Source organism: Tyto alba, unplaced genomic scaffold, assembly GCF_018691265.1.
Source record: "Tyto alba isolate M040663 unplaced genomic scaffold, T.alba_DEE_v4.0 Super-Scaffold_8, whole genome shotgun sequence".
NCBI classification, from domain to species: Eukaryota; Metazoa; Chordata; class Aves; order Strigiformes; family Tytonidae; genus Tyto; species Tyto alba.
In genome coordinates this window covers 1,114,908-1,139,085 of record NW_024881329.1, presented here as the reverse complement: position 1 = coordinate 1,139,085, position 24,178 = coordinate 1,114,908, and the positions used below count along the sequence as shown (strand labels likewise).

The 24,178-nt window shown below is 48.4% G+C and overlaps 2 protein-coding genes across 6 annotated transcripts in view; both read right to left on the bottom strand.

Annotated features, from left to right (window-relative positions):
* Positions 1-50: 50 nt before the first annotated feature.
* LOC104361494 (malignant fibrous histiocytoma-amplified sequence 1 homolog) lies at positions 51-8,116 on the bottom strand. Its single transcript, XM_033003345.2, has 11 exons — positions 7,867-8,116; positions 5,982-6,861; positions 5,055-5,346; positions 4,453-4,639; positions 3,227-3,417; positions 2,651-3,138; positions 1,881-2,038; positions 1,203-1,362; positions 674-744; positions 466-572; positions 51-205 (listed from the first exon to the last, which is right to left on the bottom strand). The coding sequence occupies exons 1-11, from the start codon at positions 7,919-7,921 to the stop codon at positions 188-190; spliced, it is 2,607 nt and encodes an 868-aa protein (XP_032859236.2). The 5' UTR covers positions 7,922-8,116; the 3' UTR covers positions 51-187.
* Positions 8,117-9,920: 1,804 nt separating this feature from the next.
* Positions 9,921-24,178, bottom strand: part of PHRF1 (PHD and ring finger domains 1) — a 32,498-nt gene continuing 18,240 nt past the window's right edge. For 4 of the 5 annotated variants that reach the window (XM_033003505.2, XM_033003504.2, XM_033003503.2 and 1 more), the window contains 10 exons: positions 23,315-23,444; positions 22,814-22,953; positions 21,814-22,001; positions 20,899-21,018; positions 18,700-18,854; positions 15,049-17,841; positions 14,175-14,326; positions 13,354-13,614; positions 12,116-12,244; positions 9,921-10,937 (listed from right to left, as the gene is read on the bottom strand). In XM_033003505.2, the coding sequence (XP_032859396.2) occupies positions 10,803-10,937; positions 12,116-12,244; positions 13,354-13,614; positions 14,175-14,326; positions 15,049-17,841; positions 18,700-18,854; positions 20,899-21,018; positions 21,814-22,001; positions 22,814-22,953; positions 23,315-23,444 (4,203 nt within the window). In that variant the 3' untranslated portion in view covers positions 9,921-10,802. The remainder of the gene's footprint in view (positions 10,938-12,115; positions 12,245-13,353; positions 13,615-14,174; positions 14,327-15,048; positions 17,842-18,699; positions 18,855-20,898; positions 21,019-21,813; positions 22,002-22,813; positions 22,954-23,314; positions 23,445-24,178) is intronic. The other variant, XM_033003506.2, reaches the window with a different exon arrangement.

Genomic DNA, 24,178 nt, shown 5'->3' with positions numbered 1-24,178 from the left:
TTACAGCTGTGAACATGAGGTGACCACCCACAAGCGAAGGGACAGCATTTATTGATGCATTTAGTTCTAGGCGCTAAGGCTGCAAACATGACTTGCAAGCAAAGCGTGCCGAAGACATCAGGGCTTTAGCTAAACAAAAATAATTCTTCTTTCTTCAAGTGGCGAGCGCCTCCCCGCTGGCCCAGAGTTACTCACTTGAGATGTTCTGGGAAAAATAAGGCAGTAGCTACAACACGGAGCGCGCGGAGCCGAGCTCTGCGGCGCAGTGGTGGCCTCTCGGAGAGCAGCGTGGTAACCGGAGTGCTGCCCGGAGGTGGGGTGTCCCCTCCCTGGGCTGGGAGCAGCTGCACCACCACCACCACCACCACCCCACCCCCCCCCCCCCCCCCCATTTCAGGAGTGAGGGGAGAAGAGCCTGGCCCCCGGCGCTGGACCCTGGCCCGGGGGAGGTGACAGCCTCCTTACCTGCCGGTTGACATGGATGGTGCTGTGCCCGAAGGTGGTGGTCCCGTAGCTTGTCACGTAATAGTGAGCAGGGGGCTGTGCTGGGGGCTCCTCCAGCTGCCTGGGCACTGGGGGGGGTGGGGGGGGGACACCATCAGCACCTCGAAACCCTCGGCCCTCCTCCCTCCTGAGTGCTGTTGCGGCGCAAACCCGAGACTGTCGGGCTCACCTTTGGGCAGGAGCAGCTCTGCACCAAAGCGGTGCCCGCACGTCCCACAGGTTTTAACGTCCTCCTTCGTCCTGTGGAGGAAAAAGCCCTAAGAAGGAGGAGCGGGAGCTGCCCTTGGCACTTCCCATGGAAGACGACGCCAAGGCGATGGAAAAGGCTCCTTCTTTCTACCCTGACCCGAGCTCCTGCCATCGCTGGGACGGCTGCTGCTCTCCCAGGTGCCCGAGCACCTTCAGCTCTTCACGAAACAGGAGCCATGTGGGCACCTGGCCAGAGTGGACACGATGTGCCAGAGCCCCACAAGTCTCAACTTTTTCACCTACCTTTCCGTGCCCGAATTTCCCACCCAGGTGAACGCTAACACTGCGCGGGACCCGGGCTGCTGCGGTCAGGAGATGGGCAATGTAGCGCCTGGGGAGATTCCCAACGAATTTCACCTGGCTTTTAGAAGCCGACCGGCTCCACCAGCCTTTCGGGAGCGCCCCCCCGGCTGCAGCCACTGGCTCGGAGGGGCGCAGGGTGTACGTACGCCGTGTTTGTGCCGTCCATGTCTGGCCAGATGAGCTCCGCGGGACAGCCGGCTGTTCGGCAGGGGGTCTTCACGCACACGTGCAGCCCCGGCCACTTCTCGGCGAGCTTCTGGACGATGAACACAACCGCCATGAGGAAGTCCCAGGCGAACTGGAAACCTTCCAGGCAAAAGGAGAATGCCTGGCTTACTCACGGCCACCCAAGGGCAGCGGTCCAGGAGAGGCTGTGGTGGCGCACGCGGCGCTGCCAGCCCGCCAGACCACAGCCAGAACGGTCGGACCGGCTCCGTTTCTCAAGTTAACCAAGGCCCATCAGCCTCCAAAGGGCATTTAAAGATATGTTGGGAGAGCTCCCCAACTCGGATGGCCCTTCTGCTTATCACTTGGAGACCCAGTCTGAGACTGGACTCTGCTGGGACCTTATGGGGAAGGATTTGCGCCATGAGAAGACTGAAAACTTGACTTTCCACTTTCATGTAATACCTTGAGAGGACTCCTGACCAGGTTGCATGGAGAAAGGGGAAATCTTTGATTGAACTGCTGGTAGACCCTGGCCAGACTAGGACATGTGGCAGAGGCTCCTGGGACACTCTGCCCAGAGGGGTGGAGGTGGCAGGGGAGAGCTATGAAGAAGACATGTGGTTGGGAGACATGAAATAAGGACCAGGGATCCTTACCTGTCCTTCCTGCCGGCTTTCTGCACCGAAGCTCCAGGTAGCTGTAGGCCCTCTGGTTATTCTCTTTTATCAGCAGAGGTTTGCCATTGCTTATGAGCAGGCAGGTTGCCTTGGCCACCCAGTGCGCGGAGTAGAAGGAGCAAGCTTTCACCAGGAACCTGCAAGGAGATGGCCCACAGCTTTCACCACCCTCCACCCTGCTTATCTCTAGCACCGGGAGAAGGCATGGCACCAGGAGGACTTGAAAAATATGAACCTAATTTCAGTAGAAACAGGGACAGACACCCGGTGAGGACCCTGCCCTACCGAAAGCTCAAGCAGCAGGAGCAGCCTCTTAAGCCAAGAGCTGCTTCCAGAGTTGTCCATCGGATAAAACTCTGGCCACAAGTCAGTAACCCCACAAGGACAGGAGACCTTTTAGAAACTGGAACAGTCCCAGCGCTCTGAGAAACTGGACCATCCTCGGGGTGGGGGGACTGGGAGACCTCTGACTGCCTGGATGGGCACAGACTAGCCAAAACCCACCCCGGATAAAAGCTGAACCACGTGTGGTCCTTGCTCACATCCAGGCGGCGAGCGTTGAAGTGGTTCACCCAGGGCCCCCGAGTCGGTGGCAGAGCAGAGAAGCCACCCTGCTCTCCCAAGTCCTGGCTTCATGCCTCAGCCGATGCAGACTCAACAGCTGAGAGCTTGCTGACGGTCACACTGGTGCTACGCCGAGCAAATCCTGAACCGCGCAACCTCATCGAGGGCTGGAAGCCACCGCTTACCTCTGGAAGAAACCCTCAGGTATTTCGGGTGAGAAGTAGGCACGGATGTGGAGGTCCTCAGGGTGATCCCCTCCCCACACCTCGGAGACCTCTTCGGTCTGGTTCAGATAGGTTGGGAACAAGTACCAGGTCTCGCCTTGGCCCCGCGTTGTCTCCCACGGCTTCCCAGGCACAAACTCACTGGCCTGGGGGTTGAGTGCTTCGGTGTGTCTCACCTCCAGACAGAGCTCAAAGTGCTCCAGGAGGCTGAAGAGCTTCCCTCTCCCTCGGTGGGGCCTGTGTCCCATGATTTCCTCAAAGATGTCCCGCATCCCTTCTGAACAGAGCTGGTGCTTCACCAGGGCACGCACGGCCTGGTGGCACAGCATTGCCTTTGACTTGAAGGTCTGCACCCAGTTGGACCTGTCTCTGATGGTGGCGTGTTCCCCGATCAGCGTCTCCACAGAGATGCTCTCGAGCTGCTGGGCCAAGCGGTACCTCACAAGGAGCTGGGAGAAGAGGCGGCAGTGAGAGGAGCCCAGCAAAGCTGCAGAGCGTGGGCCCTGCAGAGGAGACGGTCCCGACCCCCACACTCACCTTGAACATAGTTATTAGGAAGGTGGGCTGGAGAAAAACAGTGCTTTCCAGGTGCTTGATTTCCTCATACCACACGACAAGCCCGATGCGGTGGAGATACCGCAAGATGTCCTGGAGAAGCTCTTTGCCCAGGTTGGCCAGGTGTTCGCACTCGGAGAGTTTGCAGAGCAGGTACTGGAGGTCCATCATGCCTAGAGGGAGATGTGGGAGCTCGGCACGTATCTCCCGGACACCAGCATTCCAAGGCGGGTGCTTTAGAGAGCCCACAAACACCAGCAGCACCCAGTGTCACCCACTGCCCTCCCTGGGGTAGCGACGATAGGTGGCTGTGGCCCAAAATGCTTTGCCCATCCTCAGTGGCCCCACTGCCACCCTGCAGCTCCCGCAGTCTTACCTTGCCTCAGCGGTGCCAACAGCCTGTCAGCGCCTCAACCGAGCAGCTGAAAAATGGGGCTAATACTGGGGGTTTTTTTTCGTTGTTTGAAAGAGCTCCTTTGTTTCCAGCCAGAAAACCTCAGCTTGACAGTTAAACCCGATTGTCGCTTAGTCACGCAGCAGGACAGGTAACAAAACCTGGTTTATCGCCACAAAAGAAAAGCACTTGCTCCTCGTCCTCTAACCCTACAGTGGCCAGGGGAGCCAGAGGTGACACCGGGCGCTGGTGGTGCTCATACCTGCTTTAGGTATGTAAGTGAGGAGCCGGGGCTGCCTGCTCGTCACAGGGGACACGGGGACGGGGCTAGGGAGGGGTAGGGGCCATTAAATAAAGTTAGCAGGACGTGGGTTTGGAAACCAGGCAGAAGCATGAAAGCTGCGGAGCTCCTTCCCGCAAAGATTGCTTGTACAGGGCAAAGGGGGGGAAAGAAAAACATTTGCTGGAAAGAACCGAACTGGACAAAGCGGCCAGGTCAGGGCGCCTCCAGCCAGCGGGTGGTAGGTGTTGGCAGAGCCTCCTGGCGAAGACACGCTCGGGCTTTCTGCGCTTTTCCCTCAGCGCTTGCCTTGGGGGCAGACGCTCACACCGACAGAGCTGAGTGGTGGCGATTAATGCTCCAGCAGTAACACTGCAAGGCCTTCAGCAGCGACCCTGCCACCACCTCAGCGGGGCCAGAAGGTGCCGAAAGCACCGGCGAGCCCGTCCCAGCTGCGAGGACGGCAGGTCCCCCCCGGGAGGGGGGGGGTGGTGTGGTGTGGGGGGGGGTCCAAGGGCTGGGGGGACTACTCACCGTGGTCTGCCATCTCCTCGCTCTGTGCGATATCTACGATGGCAGCTTCCACCTGCCTGTAGACGGGCGGCAGCACTCGAACAACCTCGGGGAAAAGCTCCTCATTCTTTACGTGCTCCAGAATCGTGGCCTCGAGTTTTTTGATGTCGCGGTCATCCGTGCAGTTGACAGCAACTAAGTTTAAGATCTGGAAGAGAGAAAGCATACACCTGCCAAAAGGACATCCAGAGAACCGTGCAAGGTAAAGGAGGGACCTATTGCCAAGGATGGGACACACCGCTGGCTCAGCTTCGGAGGGCACTTCCCTCACACTTTTGTTCCGCAGCAGTTCCTGGAAAAGCGCCTGGGGATGGTAAATGCTCCCTCACACTCCTCCCCAGGCACTTGCTACAAGCCACAGGAGGAGATGCCCATCACCGAGCAGGGACAAGGACCCAGCAGGTCGCAGCCAGGGGTTACCATGTCCACCCCAGCCCCGGGGAGTGGCTGCAGTAGCAGCCTGATCCATTAGCACCCGTTAACTGTCACCAGTAGCCTGCCGGGCTGCCAGAGACAGCAGGGTGACCACAGGCAGCAAGAAACCACGAAAATCTCAGCCCTACGGTTAATGTGCAGCTCTCCATCTCCTTCAGCCTCTCCCACTGGTCCACGTAAAACTCGGGCTCCTCGATGCCCTCCAGGTTTTCGATGAAGTGAGTGAGGTTGCTCTTTCTCTCCACCAGCATGGCCTCGATCTTGGCCATGATGTCATGCCTCTTCTCCTCCACCTCCTCCTCCTGGCAGCAGTCCACATGGGTTCCCACGGGGAGCACCACCGAGTTCGGGACTCGCATGAACAAGTTGTTGATCCAGAAACCAACGAGCTCCTTGAAAGTCTTGTCGTTAGCTTGGTACCTGGGGAGGGAGAGAAAGGAAATCCCAAATTGACGTCTAAGCCTCAAAGATCTCCAGTCAAATTCCACCGGCACAGGCCTGACCATGCACCCTGTGCTGTCCCAAGGGCTTACTGGAGAGGAGCTCAGCTCTCCTAAGACTTCATGGGCTGTATCCAAGCTTGTCCTTAAGTTTCCCATCCTTAAGCTAAGCCAGTTTAAGCTATTGGGTGTAGCGGAGTGTGTCCCTGGTGTTGGATGGGAGCATCCCTCTGTACCACAAAGCCCAAGCCCGATGTTCCCTCCACGTTCGGGGAACACCACAAGATACAGGGAGACTCGTAGGGGTACTTCCTAGGCAGAAAGCAAAGACGTTTAGATGGGGATCAATGAGGAGTTACTGCTCCTCTAACGCCTCATAACAGAGAACCTCAGTAAGGTGATGACAGATCTAGTGGCTTAATTAAAAGTGCTCTGCAAAAAGGAGAGGGAGAACTAGCTACTCCAGCGGTGAGGTGAAGTGAAAAGACCAGGCATTGAGGTCCAATGGAAATGGTGTGAACCTGTGCAAGGAAAGCTTCCTCAACCCCCTTTTTTTTTTTTTTTTTTTTTTTCTTCTCCCACTCCACTTTGAATCCAAACCAGCTCAGCACTTACATGTGGAGATTGATGACAAGGATGACAAGCGCCTGTGGGGTGATGAAGACATGGTGAGTCATGTAGTACTCCAGCTGGCCAGCGAAATCCCAGAAGAGAAACGTGAAGTCCTCGATCCGGAACTCACTGATCTCTATCCCAACCGTTCGCTCTTCCTTGGGCACCAGTTTGGTTTGCCCTTGCTTCAGGCTTTTGCAGATGGTGGACTTCCCTGCCAGCGAGGCCCCCAGGAACATGGTCTTGACCCTCTTATCCTCCTGCCCTGAACTGTGTTGAAGCTGGTTGAAGTAATTCTGGATCTGCTGGATGCCACCAGCACACACTTCACTGGGCGGCTCCCGGAGGGGGTTTCCATTGGCTTTGAACATTTTCAGGGACTGGCTCTGGAAGAGCTCCTTGGGGAGCTGGCGAAGGGCATTATTCTGCACATGGAGCTCCTGTAAGCGTGCCAGCTGCAGGACAGGCTGGGGGAAGGTCCGGAACAGGTTGTTGGAGATGTTGAGGTACTGGAGGCTGCCTTGACAAGCTGCCAGGTCCCTGGGGAGGGCACCAAGACGGTTGTTGTTCAGCCGCAAGTGTTTAAGCCTGGGGAGATGGGAGAAAACCCCCTCTGGGATCACCCGGATTTGGTTCTGATTCAGCTCAAGCTTCTCTAAACAGACCAGGCTCCGGATTTCATTGGGAAAGTCCACAATCTCGTTCTTGGACACTATCAGCTTCTTCAGGTTGCGAAGCTTAGAAATGCCAGTGATGCTCCTGAGCTTGTTCCTGTCGAGGTCAAGGCTCTCCAGCGCGGGGTTGCTCAGGACTGCCGGGGGCAGCACACGCAGCCGCTGGGTAGAGAGAGTCACTTCACACAAACCCTCCTCCCGCTCCCGACCTGGACACATGGGACAGGGAAGGCGGTTAAGAGAAACCTTCACCCTCCGGTTTGCAGGCTGTTCTTTCCCCTTGAGCTCTGCGCGACTCTGGGATCGTTTTGGCCAGCAAGGCAAAGCAAAAGCAAAACCCAGGAGCTTGTGGAACCGTGTGACCACAGCTGCTGCTTGAGCAGCGCCTGTGTCCTTTCAAGAGAGGAACCAAAGCTGAGGCAAAAGGATCTCGGCTGGGCCTGGAGGCGCAGGAAGAAACGGTGCTCGCCAAACGTTGGCCTGTAGCCCACGTGCCACGTGAACAGATTTGCCCTCATTAAAGCACTGCGAGAGCTCGAGCCACAGAGGCATCTACCCCGAAACCATCAGGTTTCTAAGCCCAGCAGTGGGCTGGCAGGGCAGAGCCGGCGCCGGGAGGAGAGCTGCTCCCCAGATAACTCACCCAGCCCACCCTCAGCACTCGAGAGCGGCCAGGGAGAGGCGTTGAGGCCGGGGCTGGGGAGTTCAGACACTTCCTCTCTCACATCCTTCCCCTGCTCCAGACGCACGCTGCAATTCCCCGCAGAGATGCTCCCAGCCCTGGGAGAGCACCGCAGGGCCGGCGCGCTCCCCTGTGGGACAGGGCGCACGAGAAGGGACTTGGTGATGGTCGACAACATCCCCAAGAAGAGGGTGTTTAGAGCAGAGAGGTCTGCCGGGAAGGTGTGGGATGGGGATCAGACGGCACTAGAACAAAACAGGTCCAGCTTTGCTTTCCTCTCCCTCGTTTCACTTCCTCACCAGCTGACGCTGAGCATAGCATCCCCTTGCGCAAAGCATCCTGCTCAGGGCCGACTCGTCATCCGTTCGCAGCATCACCACCTAAACCTGGGGCACGCGACGAGCCCAGCAGGATAGCAAGCTTTCACCCTCTCCCAAACGCCCGGTCTCTCCTCCAGCACCACTGGCCAAGCCCCAGGGGCTCCCGCCACGGCTCCAGGGCAGAGCAGCGAGGAGCCGGGGCAGCTACTCACAGGCTCTGGGCTGGGCCATGGCCATGGCCCCGCGGCGTGGCAGCGGCTGTGGCATCGGCTGGGTCCTCCCGGTCGCTCCGCCTGCCCCTTTCGTTTCCTCCTCTCCCCTCGCTCCCCGCCTCCCCGTGCTCTGCCCGGGAACCCCACCCTCTCCTCCTCCATCTGTCCCCAGAGCATCTCCCAAGCAGCCAGGCAGCAGGGCCGTGTCCCGAAAGCAGCTCTGGAGGTCACCTACGAGACAAAGGTGGTGGCAGAGTAGCTCCCGAGTCAAACAGCGGCCTCCCTGCCTCTGCTAAAGGAGCTTCTGGTGTTACCACTGGTGTTGCGGAGGAGGGAAAGGACACGTTAAATAAGATTTCTTCTCTTAAACAGGTGGCAGCACCTGATCCAAGAGGGTCAACCAGATAGAGAAAAAAAGAGCAAAAAATGAATGCAAACAGTATACAAGAAAAGCTGCTTTCTAGAACATGCCAGAAGAGGCATTTTGAAGCACGTCGCTCATTGCCTCTCCCAAGGGGCAGCTGACACTGAGCTGGATTTATTGTTAATGTTAGACCAAATGAAAGAACCAGTATTACTCTTGTTCGTGTAACTCCAGGGGAAAGCTCATGCAGAAAGTACAGTTCTTAGCTTCATTGTTCCTCCAGGCAATGGCAGGTGCGGAGGTAACTGAAATTTAAGAGTCCTTACAGTATATGCACTCCTAATATATCTGGCAACAGGCTGTTATCTTTACTGCTAGTTCAAGGCTAACACCAACCAAGAATTTAAAGCAGCGAATCAGTCTGAGGAACAAAACAGACTGATGTTTTCTTCCTGTCAAGTGTAGTTGCTTCTATTATTTGGCCAAGGTTTGTTTTTCACACCTCCTACCTTTTTCCACTCACGCAGGCACGTTATTCTAGAATTGCTCCTCCGATACATCCAAAGGTGTCCAATTCACAACTAGATCACATTCTCCTGTTCTTGTGCCAGCAGTGCCATAAAAATTTCTGAACTTTGTCAAGAAACGTATCAGCAGTGTCTGTATTTACAACCCCACACCCATCTGCTAGGTATATATTCTAGCTACAAGTGTAGCTTTAAATCTAAAGCTCCTCTTCCCGCTCTCCTTTTGCGGTCTCAGTGAGCCTTTGTTCCAAAACCTTCAAAGCAAGCCCCAAGTTATCAAAAACCCCTAGACTCTGTTCAGGCTGCACTTTCACATAGGAAGCAGAGCCAAGGAAGATCAACTTCAAAACGCTCCAGGCTCATCCATAAACACAGCTGTAGGATGGTGAACGATGGGAGCGAAATGTTTTGCCAGTCCCGACAGTACTGGTATATGGGTTTGTCTTGTTTAAATAAAATAAAGTCCCCCAAAACAGCTACTTGGAACCACAGCCAAAATTACAGCATACAGACTAAAAATCTTACAGTCGAAATCAGAGTTCACCAGAAAGTTAGGAATGCCAGCAAGGGCTCAAAGGCCTTGCTGTTTGGGAGTTTTCCTACATTTGCCAGGAAAAAAGCCCAAACAAATAAAAAATAACAAAACAAAACAACTCATCCTAGGGAGCCTTATTGTTTTCTCTTTGAAGAGAAGCAGCAAGACTATCCTTGAGGAGGGCAGTTCCCAAGTGGACTCACTCCAGGAGGTCAGGAAAGCCCTCAGTAACACGCCGCTGCCATCGGGGCCAACAGGCCACGTACATTCAGTTCCCGTTGAAGGGAAAGCCAGTTTCTAAGTTGTGACTTACTGGGTTTCTCTTCAGCTTCCCTGTTAGATGTCTTATCCCCAACGCGGCTAGATGGGGAATAATGGTTTTTGTCAGGTTCAAAGGTGCTGAATTTGTTTGTAAGTGATTATTTCATGATCAGTTAAAAGGTGAATCGCTCTGCAGTAGGTGTGGACCAGGAGTGCTTTCAAAGAAAGCAAGGTGATGTCAGTACGTGTGCGGGACTCCTTTGCTTCCTGATAGGAAAACATCCCTTACGCAAGAGCTATGGGTGCAGGATTGCACAGAACAGCCAGGGCAAGAGGCAGCTGTAAGACAAACAAATGACACCTGCTATAGGACTAAAACCATTCAAAATAACTTTATAAAGAATTCTGTCACATTTCTGCTTTGTACATCAGTTCAACCTTCTCCCTCCAGCTTGTTACTGAAAATTCACAAGGCTTGCTTTTTGTTTTGTTTTTGTTTTTTTTTTTTTTTTTCCTGTTTGTTTTTCCTGAAAGGCAGACACAAAACCAGCCATCAGTGCATTATTTACAGAAGTGCAACACACTCTCCCACCCCAAAACTGAACTTCTCACTAACAAGATACTTCCAACAGAATGTAAATAAACACCACAGCTTGAGCAGTGTTTCTGAAGTCGGTTTATAAAGGTTAGCTCATTTCTGCAATCCCCAAATGAGAGAGCGAGTAAAGCTTCGCTCACCATCAAACAGGCTAAAAATACAACATTTCAAGTATTAAATCAGAAGTTTCTAAAGACAATCATATTTTGATAAATAAACACAAGGGCAACAGTATACAGCTTGCAATATACTGTATATGAAAAGTGGTGTCCAGTTTCAAACTTCTAGCAAGACAGGTGCACAGCCCAAAAATGTGATCAAAGTAACCCTGAAAACTGAAGCAATCCGGGAGTCCCAAACATTAATCTCTTCTGTGTTTCCCCTCGAATTACTCTGCTGGTCTGAGGCATCTGATTGTTATTTAGTTCTACATCTGTAGGTAATCCAAAAAACAAAACAAAACAAAAAAAACGAAGTTCATTCCCATATGGAAACAAATCGAAAGAAGGTTCTGCAGGTAAGTCCTAATATAATCTTGTTTCTCTGCACTTTATTTTCAAATGAGATGAAACTGCAGATCTATATTCCCTCTGGCCTAGTGTTTGCAACCAGAATAAATTCAGTCCAAGTCATGCTGGCTGAGGCTTGCTCTCAGTTTTCCACTTCACGTGTATCTTCACCATCACATTTCTTATGTTTCCTCATATGTTTGTACTTTTCCACATATGCCTTCACCAGATTAGCTACCTTCATAGGGTTGATCTCTCCACTTTTGCTGTGGCAGATCTACAAGGGATTAGAAAAGGCATTTGGTCAATTAACAGTATTAGAGCAGTTCAGGCAGGCAAAAGACAAATGATACGGAAGCCCGAAGCTTCCCAGGGGAACAGATTCCTGCATAGGCTCTCTTGGAGCAGGACACAAAGGGAAAAACTCAGCAAGGATAAGAGTAGTATTGTACTTCAAGCATTCCAGAAGTGGCCCAGGGCTTGTCTACAGAGCGCCAACTGAATGCAGAAGCATCTCTGAAAGCAAAAAGTATTAATTTTCACTACAGGCTTTTCCATCCATCCGGTTTTACACAACAGATGGTTACCAAGGACGTGTTGATTTCCCATTTTTCTGATGATTTTGAGGAAACGATGCTCTGATTGAAAGAATACGACAGTTTTGAGGGCCCACTCTGAGATACGGCAGGCAGAAAATGGACCCTACGAAGAACTTTATCAGTGTTCAGAGAAGAGTTCACAGTGGCTTCAGCAGCAATTGTGTTGCTCAGCTCTCCTACAAACCACACTTAAGGTTCACATGGGTCATGCAGAAGATGTGAAATTGCAGCCATTATCTCGGGAATTATGATGGAATTTCGCAGTGATAGAAAGAATGCAGAGCAGGGAGAAAATACAGTTCTCCAGGGTGTAATTTAACTGCCTTGACCACAGGAGCATTACTTGCTCTCACAAGACAACATTTACCTGCTGATCAGGTCTTTTTTAGCCATGATCTGGTCAGCACTAAAGATCTGAGACAAAAGTCAACACGCAAGGCCCTCTTCCAAAGTTCACGGACACCACAGATGCTCAAGGAATTAACCCACAAAGTTATTTTCTCACTTGATCAGAAACAGCTTGAGGGTTCTGGCTGAAGTTCTTAATGAGAGAGCTCTGACCATTCTCACCCAAGGCACGTACTAGGTAACATTTCAGCTTAAGCTTAGCAGTGTTCTGCACCACTGAAAACACGACCTTCTCATAGGAAGGGTCTGACAGCTCTCATCAACGGCACCACTCAGTCCTGCTTAAAGCAACGACTGCTTCACCACAACACTGCAGAGTAGGAGCCAGAGTCCAAAGATCTGCTACTCCATCACAGCACCTAACTGCTGGAGCAGGCCAGCACAACCCGAAGTAATGCCACTTACTTGGTGATCTGCACAGCTCCTCTCCATTTCACTGCCACCTTACCTTTTGCACTGCTTTTCGAAGAATGTTCTTGTACTCCTCCTTCGTAATCTCCCTCTTCTGGTAAAAAGGCTTAATAGCGAGTTTCACTTCTTCCACAGCCCTTTCCTGCATGTGAAGCTTCTTCATGTACTGCACAACAAAGAGAAGTTCATTACCTCAGGCTAGCTTGGGAACAGTTTCTGAATCTATTTTTCTTAGAACTGCTCTAACAATGAAAACACTCATTTCACAATCTCCACGACCTGAGAAAGAGCTAGCCTCAAAGTGATTTCCTTTACTGTAAATTGCAGTCTTGAAACAAATACCAGTCCGTGCCATGAGGAACCCTTGTTTTATGTAACACTTACTCTGTGCCTTAGAGAATGCGTTTTAAGCAAGTGACTACAATGTCCACTTATTAATTTTGGTTTCCTCCTTCCCTTCCAACAGCTCTGAAGTAACCATCCATCCGTCCAAAGGCATCAGATTCTAAAAGCAGCAAGTCATAGCTGCTAATTTAAAGCTGCAGGTAGCTCTAAAGGCATTCTGAAAATTGCAGAGCTCCCCACAAATTAAGGATGACATCAGAACATATTCTATCAAAACAAGTTAATAAAAACTGCTTCTCATAAACGGAGGTTTGGCAGGAAAAATATCTTGCTGTTTTGTTTTGCGGTAGAAAGTAAAATAATTGACTAAGAAGTTTCTGTTCTTGTGTTAACATCCACTATGCTTAGAGCAGATGGCTGGTACAGCAAAACCAAAACTCAGCAGCAAGGGACCAGCACCGCCAAATCACCAAAGTATGTTACTATCTCCGCATCTGCAATGCTAATAAGCAGCAAGATACAGCCCTACCTCACTATAGGACTGTTACAAGAATTGACATTAATTTCAAAGCTGGAAGGGAAAGGAGAAAACCAGGTGTTCAGAGAAATCCAGACATTCTGGCTTCTGGAAAGTCCCTTCCGTTCATGCAAGACAGTTTCAGAACTGTAAGCATGTATTTTAGATGCTTTAATCCCTCTCTGTCTTGTTCTGATGAAGCAGTGGAAAGTGGAACCATCAAATGAAGTAAATCCCAAAAGAATTCAAAGAAAGGACTGCCCGCCGCTTCTGGGTTAGCATAGTCAGTCACCAAAACCAACCGTGACAGCAGAGGCTGAGAAAATACAGTAGAGAGAAAACCCCAAACTTTAAAAAGTCAAATGAGCAGTTCACTAGTGTTACGCATCTGTTAGTTGACAGCATTCACTCACTTCCTCGTTTTTCGTTTTATCCACTGGAGGTTTGGGTGCTTTGATCTTTTCTTCCGTGTTTCCAACCGAAGCAGCCTGGATTCCTGGTTCGGACGCAGTTGCCAGGCTGCCCGGCTCCGGAGTCAGGCTCTGTCCTGCCATGCAGCCAAGCGCTGGAAGACTACCCTGCATGATAAACTGAACCGTGGGCTGGCTGACGGGGGCGTAGGGGGGAAGGCTTGAGGGCAGAGGTGGCATCAAAGGTATATTTTGACAGTACACCTGTGAAAGAGAAATCATTTTGTAAATGCTTGTACTTACAAGACAGAGCACCAGATCGAGACATTCGGAGCACCTTTTATCCGCTCAAAGAGGCAAGTGATTACTAGCTTAAATCAGGGAGGCTAACATCCCAGCCTTCAACTTAGGTCTCTGTGCACCAAGAGCCAGCACCAGCTCCACTCAACTTTTAACTGGTGGACACCCCAGACCGATGGCACGGACCAATGCCACCAGGCCAACTTTTACAGCCCGATCATGATCAGGGAGAAACTCACAGCTTCTCAAACAGCACCGTTTCTGCAAGGTACTTCTGAGAACAGAAGCTGCGTGCATAGAGAAGCTAGAGAGAGAGAGAGCAGAACGAAAAGAAAATTTGCTTTTTCAACTGTAAGGACCACCTGAGAGATTAAATGATTAGAGGATTGCTGAGGTGCATGGGCTTTATGAAATGTACCACATGGAAGGGGAACTCTGCCATGAGAAGAAGGTGTTGCACAACGAGGGCACAGATGAGGTGGGATGCCTTCCATGACACTTGGGTGCCAGAATTAGGAACCAACCTGAGAGGAATCTAGGTCAGGAAACATAGGCTCAGGAATCATATAATTGGTTGGAGGAGGCTCATTTAACTGCACCTGATTTAATGTTTGGTTCAAGTCCTCTGCTTTCCAGGCCCCTTCTTTTGCTCGCTGAAGTTTGTAAAACGGCATCCCTAGGTTCCCCAAGAGAAGGCAAAGAAAACATTTAAGAAAAAAAATAAACCTAATGGGTCAAAGAGTCAAAGCCAATTACATTAAAAAAAAAAAATAATAAAAAGGATCTAACAGTAATGCTAGCTGTAAAAGGATTTTGTTTAGCGGTCATTAACATTTTAAAGCTTATGATAATAGAGGACTTAGCCCCTTGAGCAATTGCTTTTTACTGGATTTCCCCCGAGAGTAACCAATGAGAACCACACAAGCAACTCTGTCAACACACACAGCCCAGGGGTCCCAAGCCAAACTGTTTCTAGCAGCTCTGGCTCAGCAGAGCTCACAGGAGCGACCTACAGAGATTTGTCATGCTCCTCAGTTCTGAGAAATACTTACAAAGGCTGAAGGCAAACCAACCAGTCTAGTTAACTGCGGAAAGGGTGGGCCAGGGGCTGCCAGTTCAGAGATTGGGTTGCAGTAGGCACTTCACGGCCAAACAAGCTGCCGCTGGCTAGCTGAGCTGTGCTGACAGCACGTCCTCTCCGGTTCATTAACACAACTCGCCTCATGATTTCAACAAGGGCAAAGTGCCAGCTCTCAGGATCGAAAGCCACAGGATCACCCCAGCTCAGATGGCAGAGCTGTTACGCTACTACCAGGTTTAGGCAGGCACCGAAACCCTAAGCCTTTTACAGCCTGCTTCAACTGCTGGGTTTTTTTTTTTTCCCCAAAAGGGACTTACTTGGAGCTTTTCCAGTAGACAGCGTGCCACTTTCTTCCTCTTGAAGATTCCAGGTAACCCTTTTCACTGGTGCTTTTGATTTCAGTGCAGGACCCTGAGGTACCGCCTCCAGTTCAGGCTTACCGAAATTACCAGTTTTCTCATTTGTCACAAGGCACTCATCTTTAACCTCCTTCACACAATCTGTTATTTTGCTTTTGGATGAGCTTTGAATTGGTGCAGCCTCAGCTGGAGCGCGCATGATAACTTCTTTCTTTGGGGGTGATTCCATCAGAGATGTACATAACGCAGTATTTTCGATTTTAACTGTAATCTCAAGGTTTGTATTGCTACAGCCACCAAGCCCTGCTGGATCACTACTACTCATTAAGTCTGTATCAGCAAAAGAATCCACACTGCCAACTGGAACACAAATGTTTGTGATCTCTGGCACAGGGAACACAGTTTCACTGCTCACTTCCTGACAGATGGGCTCTACCTTTATAGCTTCTTGGGCCTCTCTCACTGGGACTGGGGTCTCAGCTTGCGTTTCCTCAAGTCTGACATTTGGTTGGATGGTTATGGAAAGCTCTTCTAGTACTAGCTCCTCCTTAGGCTCTTGCTTGAAGGAATGGGGCTGCTCCAGACACCTGGACATATTTTCAACTGGAGGCTTTTGATCCTTTTCTGGTGGAGGAGGAAGCAAGGTCTCTTTCGACCTGTGTTTTCTTTCTTTGGAACGCGACCTCGATCGTGGTCTTTTTTCCTTTGATTTGCTGCTTTTGTGCTCCCGAGATCGAGACGCAGACCGAGACCGAGACCTCCACTTTCTCCTCTCCCGAGACCTGGATCTCGATCTCTTTCTGTCCCTTGACCTCAAGCTGATATCTTTATCATGTCTCTCATAGCTTTTGTCTCTCCTGTGTTTCCGCCTTTTAGTCCTCTCAATGCTATTTGACCGGGAACGTTCTCTCCGTCTTGATCTCGATCGAGACCGTCTTTTCTTTTTCCTGTTTTCATAGAACTCAGAAGTACTTCCAGGACTACCTGAACGTGACCTAGATTTCCTTCTCTCCCTAGACCAAGAAGTTTTTGCCTTTTTATCCTTGCTTTTATCCTTCACTTTCTTTTTTTTAGATCGCTCATGACTGCTAGATCGGTCAGTAGACGACCTCCTGCTCTTGGGTTTCAACATGGGTGTTTTGCTGTGCTCTTCTCCACCTGACCAAGAGGTAGATCTGGAGCTTCGGTCCCTTGAGTGTGCTCGATCCCTAGACCCTGATCGGGATCTCTTACGCTCTTTGACAAATACCTTTTTTCTTTTCACTTTCTTCTTGCTTCGGGAGCTAGAGTTCGAACAGGATCTGGAACGCGATCGCCTCTCTGTTTGCTCTACCTTTTGGACCCTCTGCTGCCCATCATTCTTTGAGGGACTCTCCGGTTCTAGTTTCACATTAATATTAGGTCTGATCAATTCTTCAGCATTAAAGAACACATTAGGGCCCTCTCTTCCTTCCTCTTTTAAACACTCCACGTTAGAAACCTGCTTAACAGCAGATGAAGTGCAAGGACTGCTTAGAAGGTCTTCCTCATCCATATTGTCTCGTTCCTCTGTATCAGAGATCTGCTCTACAATCCTGCTTTCTACTGTCACGTCATCATGGGACTCTGTGTTATTAGATGGTATGTCAGAGTCGGCCTCAGATCCAAATATATTTTCTACCATGTAAGGGGTGAAACGACGGACAGTTTGAAACGTTTGAACTTTTGGATTCTCAATGGAAATAGTCCTGGTAATATTAGTCAGTGGGAACCCTGAGCCAAGCCTTTCAGGACTGCTGCTTGCTGAACTCGAGTCCGATCCTGTTGGCTCAAAGGGATCATATATTTCACTTTTGACCTGCTTTTTCTTAACTGAGAAAAGAGGTGAAGGACTCTCTTTCTGCTGCACTTTGTCGTCCACAGGGCGGAAGGTGTTACAGAATCCTGGGTTAGACAGTCTGCTGGGATGCCCTGTGTTTCCAGGAATATTGATTTTAAAACTCTCAAAAGAGCTTGGCCCTTTGCTCCTTGAAGTGCCCAGAAGCGATGAACTGCTGTACATGCCTGTACTGGTAGAAAAAGACACCCCGCTTGTACGCGTTTGTTGCTGAGATTCCTTAGCATTTGACTTCTGACTTTCCACCTTGCTACCCTTCCCTGGCTGATTAGTGCTCTCTTTGCCCGTCAGCTGGGTTATACAGGAGCTGGGGATGCCACAGCTTTGGCCTCCTGTGGGTTCTGGCTCCACCTGCTTGCTGCTGGTTTCCTTTTTAATCTTTGGTATCCTGGGAAGTTCAAAGATGTCAATTCTCTTGGGAGGTGGTTTTAACGGTTGCCTCAAGGTTACAGCTTTTGAGCCAGAATTCAAGGTACAGCTCGGGGGCTTTGAAGATGAGTCAGTGGGTGCAAAGTTTTTAGAGCTTCCATTAAATCTGGGCATTTCATCTAATCTGGAGCCATGCCTGCTCAGAGTAGCTATATTCTGAGTCTGAACAGACCTTGGGGTCATTGAATATTCTGATTTGACAGTTGCCTTTTCTGATGTAGTCTGTGTGGGGTTTGCTGCAGGCTCAATCCTGCTCAGTGAGGGTGAAGGTGATGAAAAGAAGCTTGAGGAGGAAGGTCTGGTGTGAGTACTCAGCCCCAAGGAAAAGGAAGGTCCAGCAATGGAGCCGCTTGCTGTGGTCCCTGAGTGCACTGTACTCGGTTGGGTGTTATGTCCTGAACCATCATCCACTCTCGAGTCATTTGCTGATTTTCTATGAATTGGAGCTATGGCATACAAGCAAACAATTAAGCTTTTCAGTACATATCTGGACCTTTTCCCCCAACACCAGAAGAAATACCGAGCTAATTATTTTAGCTTCCATTTTGGTTTGTGGACATACCAGGCAGTAATAAGGCAGCCCAATAGTTCTTTTGGTCAGATGCTCAAGGTTGAATGTGAGAAAACTGCATCTTTGAGGTAAACACTAATGTTTAGGAAATAAATTATTCTGTTCTGTAGGTATCACCAGATTTGTGTTTGTTATCCTATAGTCACTAATTGACAAAAATTACTATAAACAGAGGATGTTATAGGTACTTATTTTAAGAATAAAGTTCTAAGCTTCAGTCTGAAGAGAGTCTTTCCAAATAATACCATGCCAAGGGAAGACACAGCTGAAAACGCTGGCATGTATTCTAGAGCTCTACTTTTGCAAAGAAACTTCTCGCCAAGGTCCTCATCACTGCTCTCCAAACCAAACTACAGTTCACAGGGATGGCAGCAATGCATGCCAAATGCCAGAAGAATTGGGTTCTAAGGTATCTCTTCACTATTCAGTCCTCCATTTTTTAACAAAGCATGACACTACAGTGCAGTACTTTTGAAATAAGAAAGCTACTTATTAAAACCCAAATCCTCCAGTAACATCTCACCTCTGCAACTAAAACAGAGACAAATAACAAAGCATATGTAAGAATCTTATTAGATGGGTTACTGCTGGCAACCACTGAATCTATCCTACTACATAGTCAAATGCTCAATAAGGGTATCCCTGTGTTTGAAGCCATGCAGCCTGGAGGACCCAAGGCAGATGTGGGATGAAACAAAGAGGCTAGTTGCACTATGAAGTGCCAAACCCTTACCTGCCTTCTTTGCCGTCAGTGATCCATCTCTGTTGATGACCACATCTGAACTACTCATCATGAGAAAGCTCTGTCCAGACAGGATACTTCCCAACAGATCAGGCACAGGGGCAGCTTCTGCTTCTTGATCAGGACTCAAGACAGGTACACTGCTTCTGCATGTTTCAGAGGGGTTATATTTCCTTTACTCTTACAGCACTTGTTCTATACACACACATTACATTAAAAAGAAACCAAAATCAAGGGCATAAACAGAGGTCAGCCAGACAAATTCACCTGTAGTTTTGGCTTCACTACTCATTCAGCCCCCATTTTCCCTCTGACAAACAGAAGGTAAAGCTTTTACTGACTTCCCATGGGAACACCACAGGATAGGAAAGTGTGTAATCATACCAGACACCTTTGGTAAGCAAAGGTTTTTAATCTTATTTAAGAGTGATGCTTACTGTGCTGTGTATCAAGATTAACTTTCCAGTGCATTTAAGATGCATTTTTCAAGTGTAAACCATTGTTCAGTACTTCAGAGATAATTCCATCCCACTTGCCTCTCTTCCCCCCCACGAAATCACAGTCATAAATGTATTCCTCAGGCCTACACTGCTATCTAAAAAACCTGATGCAGCTTCAACCGCTGCTTAGCGCCAGTCAGAACACACATAGGTGCCTACTGGTAGGACAGCTAAAAGCGTGGCATAGAAGGAATTTCACTGAAAGACAACAGCAATGCTCCCACACCAGGGACAACACAAACACTTCCATTTATGCATTACTCAGTCTTACGAAAATAATTTAACTAAGTTCTCTGTTCTTGAAATATGGACTGAAGACGTTTGAATGTTTTTGGTGTTGGGGTGTGGCTTTTGCTTTCTTTCTTTGCTTTTGTGTTGGTGGGATTCTGGGGTTTGTTTTGTTCAGTTTTTTGTTTTTTTTTTTTTTTTTTTTAAAAAAACAAAACCAAAACCAAAAAAACAAACAACAAAACCCAAACAACTTCAAAAGGGACCAACAGACACAGCTCTTTGAGGGAGCTACATTTAATTTCTGTATGACAACAAAGCCAGCTTTCCAAACATAATGTACACCAAAAACCTGTAATAACATACAACAGAAAGACAAAATGGGAAGGCTAAAAGAATTGGTCACCCAGGTCAGACCAGGAAACTCACTATAGCCCAGGCAAATCAAGCCTTTAGAAAACCTGAATTCCAGCTAAACAGTTCTACCTTCTAAAGAATGTGCTACTCAAACAACTCAAGAGGACGCAGAAAGCTTCCTGAAAGGCTTCCTTCAGGACTGAGATGGGAAAAGTAGAGAAATATTCCAAGTTATCATAGAAATATAGTATATAAATCCTGAGAAACCAACCTTCACCATAAATCAGACGCATTAGAGGACAGCCACGTAAACCTCTCACACCTTTAGTCATTTCAGCTAAGGTCCTTCCATTTCTCCCAGTCTTCAGCTCCCTCAGCCTTGCAGTTTTCTGTGACTCTGTTGATACCTGCCTCAGTCATTTTCCCCATCCCTTTTCTTCTTGTCATGATCCTGCTCCCTGTGCACTGCATCCTACACCCCAGTCCTGAACACCCGCTGTGGCTGCCAGTGGGAGGCACCCAGCAAAGCTCCCTGGCCCCGGGCAGGAACAGGGACACAGTTTGCACACACAGAGACGTCTGTCAGACAGCAAAGCTGCTGTTAAATTGCAGGACTGAACAGAGTTTTCTCCCAGTTTTCTGGGCTCCAGCAAATGGCAGAGGAATTGGGTGAGGTGGGTACATCCCTCACCTCCTCCTCTGGATGCGCAATTAGATTCCCTGGCCTCTCAAATAAGCAAGCCATTTTTTAAATGTTAATGAGACTGAGCTTTAAAACATACTAATGGGGTTAACTAAATAATCCCAAACCATAAAGGAAGAAAAGCCAGAATAGAGTGGAAATACCAAAGGGAATTTTCAGTGCAATAGTTAGAGCTGTTATGAAAGAGTAAGTGTGTGTCCTTCAACATAAAAAAATTATTGCATAAAATGCTGTAGTTATTTACCTACATACGTGCAGGCACATGCATACATGCACACACTTTCAAAATACTCAGGGTAAGAAAAGGGTTAAACCAGGATGATCACCCAGTTTACTCTTTTGTTAGGGTCATTAGACAATTAAGAAAAATAAAATAAAATAAATCACTTGATGGATTCTTACCTGGGAAGACCCACAGAAATGGGTCTAGCTACAGGACGGTGAGACCTCAGTGCTGACTGGGAGAGAACTCTCCTTTTGGCACTCACGGGTGAATCTGGATTTGCTGGAACCTCTTCGTTACTGTGGGTAAAACACACACACACACACACACACCCTGAAACTGTCTGAATGTTCTTCGTGTCAAACAGACGATGTAGATACTACTACTAGGACAGATACAGTTAGAGAGCATCATCTGTTTTATTATGATACATTAAAAAAGATTTGTGCAATATGCTTATTTCCTGTGGCTACAGAAATAGAACAGCATAACTCAGCCAGCAGAGATTCAAATGGAGATTTTTATTTTTAAACTATTAAATGGGTAATTTCCTTTTATGAAAGGATCAAAAAAGATTTATTCAGTGGAAAATTAAATGTCACCAACAATAATTTCAGATGCCCCCTCCCCAAAATACAAAGCTTATGAGTGACACAAACTATGGCATAGCAAGATTCCTCCTGAATTTAAAGTGTCTGGAAAAGCCAAGATGGAAAAAAGAGAAACATGGAAGATTCCGCAAGTCCATTTAATTCTACATGAAGTCACTGTTTCTTATATACCAAAAATGCTAGCTATCTTCACTTGAAATAAACAGAAAATAACTGATTAGGATCCAACTCCTTCAGAATAACCCCATAGACCTTAAAGGTTTTCATGAGGCTTATTACTTCAGCAAACCTCGTTAAAAAAGACTGATTCTTGAAGAGCTCAGCAAGTCTGCCATGAAGGAAAGAAAGAACAGGCCAGTGTGTTACTGTCAGCCGTGTATCCAAAGCCGTCTGCAGATGCGAGATCTACACTCTGCAAAAAGTCACACGTACAAACACTTGTGAAATTATCAGGTCCCTGATCATAATCCGCAGAACTCTTACCTTTCGTAAGGATCCAACTCATATGGATCTCCAAACACAGAGAGAGAAGCTGCACCGATATCTGCTCTCATCAGACCAAGTGAGGGCTCCGCTGGTTTGTACACGGAAGGAATTGAGGCCCCACGCACAGGTTTACTGAGACCAAGAGTTCTTGCTATACGGGAGCGAGAGGTAACCTCATTTTTCACCTGCACAGATAAAGAGATTGGGATATTTGTATGTTAGGCACATACCCTGGGTTTAAAGCCCCAGATTTTTCACCTAAGCTACAGTCATCAGGTTACTACCATCGGTAGCAGAAGTGGTGTGCATTTATTGTCCATATTTGTTTTGAAGCGTTTATTAAACTTCTAACTACAGCCTAGATGTCACTTCATATAGAGACTGCATGTATCAGATTTAAGTCACCAGACAGGCTGAGTTTTTAAAAATCTTTAAAAATGCCATTCAGAACTGTTGATTCCTTGTCAAAGGCTGGAGGGACAGTTCTGGCTGTAGGATGCAAACTCTAGTTAAGGTGGCCGAGGACAAAAGTCAAGCTGGTGCAAAGTATTCAGTACAGTCCACATGAGAACACTATCCACAACTGAAAAGGATTTTGAGAGCCCTTACGGCTGATTAACTGGGCGTGCAATACCACAGACACAAACACCCATAGCCTATTAAAAAGAATAGGTGGTGGCAATTTTAAGTGAGCTTGCATCCCTACCAAGTAACCACTACAGCCGAATGGCAAGGCATAACACAAAGCCTGAAGGACACGCTCTACAGTGGGATGTAATAGGATTTGCCAGCAAATGCAGCAGGCCTGCCTGGAAGTCTCAATTTGTTTCTACATACAGGACCTTTCTGGAGTATACTGGACACATCCTGCACATACTCTCACCAGAAAAGTTACCTGCTATCATTATATGACAGTATTTTTCCCACTGACTCCCATGTTACAGTGCTTTTACAGATGGCTGAAAAATGACAGATACTGACACTGGCAGAAACTCACATGTGATCTTACTCTCATCTTTTTCCCCCTTCTCTTCTTTATCTGACGCTTCCGTCTCTTCAGCTGCGTCCCTGAACTCTTCTTCCCAGCAGAAGATTTTGTATGAGTTCTTTTTTTGCCTCCTACTTTCTTCCTCCTACCTGATGGAACAAAAGACAATCAAGTATCTGGCTAAGTGCTGGCACTGCATTTTACCCTGTACTCCCCTTCTCGTTCCCCCATGACACACAAAGAAGCTCAGAGACCTACAGTGTGTTGCAACAGTATAAAGCAGCAAAGCAGAAAAAGTGGAATAATCAGGATTTATTTAAAAGCAACCTTCAAGACACCTCTGGGCAGAGGCGGTATGGGGGAAGAAAAAACTGCACATGGTATACTTCTGTAGCTGCACAGGTGTGGCAGCTTACAGCTGATCTAGACTATTTTGCACGATTCAGGCTTATTTTCCCAAAGCTTTTATTCTCACAGATGGGAACCAGGGGAAGGGTCCGATGCCCTTACCTGTTTTCCTTTTCTGCCTCATAGGACTCAGCGGTGTAACGGGACGCGGGTAGATGGCTGTGTTTAGGCCTGCTACAACTGCCTCAATTGTTTCATCCAGAAGAGAGGACATGAGGTACGCTGGCACATGCTGCATAGGGGATTAGAAGTTACATGATACAGGTATCCAAAGGTCAGCAACAAGTTACGTATAAAAGCGTTTGATGAAAAATGGATTTAAGATTCCAATGAGAAGCACTCGTGTCACCAGATGCCAGTTAAGCAATTTTGTCACCTTTCTCACCTACTGACTGCCACAATAAGGAGAACGTGACCTTGCTCTTCACCCTCCCTCAGTACAAGTCATGGCTAGCCTAACTCTTGACTCTTTAAATGAGAACAATCCCTGAGATTTTCATTGAGGAAACATCAAAGATCACTCAAGAACTTTCCTAAATCCACCTGACTGAACTCTGGCTCATCATGCAGCAATGTGTGATGACCAAAGACCGAGAAGCCAACACAGTAGAGGTCCCCGTCTTAAACTCCTCATTCTTTAGGTCAGATTTACCTAATGCTGTGAAACATGTCCAGCAGCAGCATTTCACATAGACACCTCAGGGAACTCACTGAAATAGCAGGTGATAGTCCCCCTCCTGAGCATCACTTCATTGCAATAAGCAGGGGCTGCTCCTACAAGGTTCAAAATCCTCTTCCTCTCTACACCCAAGGGGTCAATCACATTTAAACAAACACATTTGAAGTGTACGGATTCTGAATCACCAGCCTCAGAATGTGAACTCTGAGCCTCCTGGATGGGCAAACATAGCACGGGTTTGTTCCTTCCTTTGGTTGGAAAGATCTTAAGAGCAGGTTTCTCTCAAC

Excerpts from the sequence above, each read along its gene's own strand:
- LOC104361494 (XM_033003345.2), bottom strand. The coding sequence starts at position 7,921 with ATGCCACAGCCGCTGCCACGCCGCGGGGCCATGGCCATGGCCCAGCCC. Across the intron at positions 6,862-7,866 it reads CATGGCCCAGCCCAGAGCCT|GTCGGGAGCGGGAGGAGGGT; the intron begins GTGAGTAGCTGC and ends CCATGTGTCCAG. Across the intron at positions 573-673 it reads AGAGCTGCTCCTGCCCAAAG|TGCCCAGGCAGCTGGAGGAG; the intron begins GTGAGCCCGACA and ends CACCCCCCCCAG.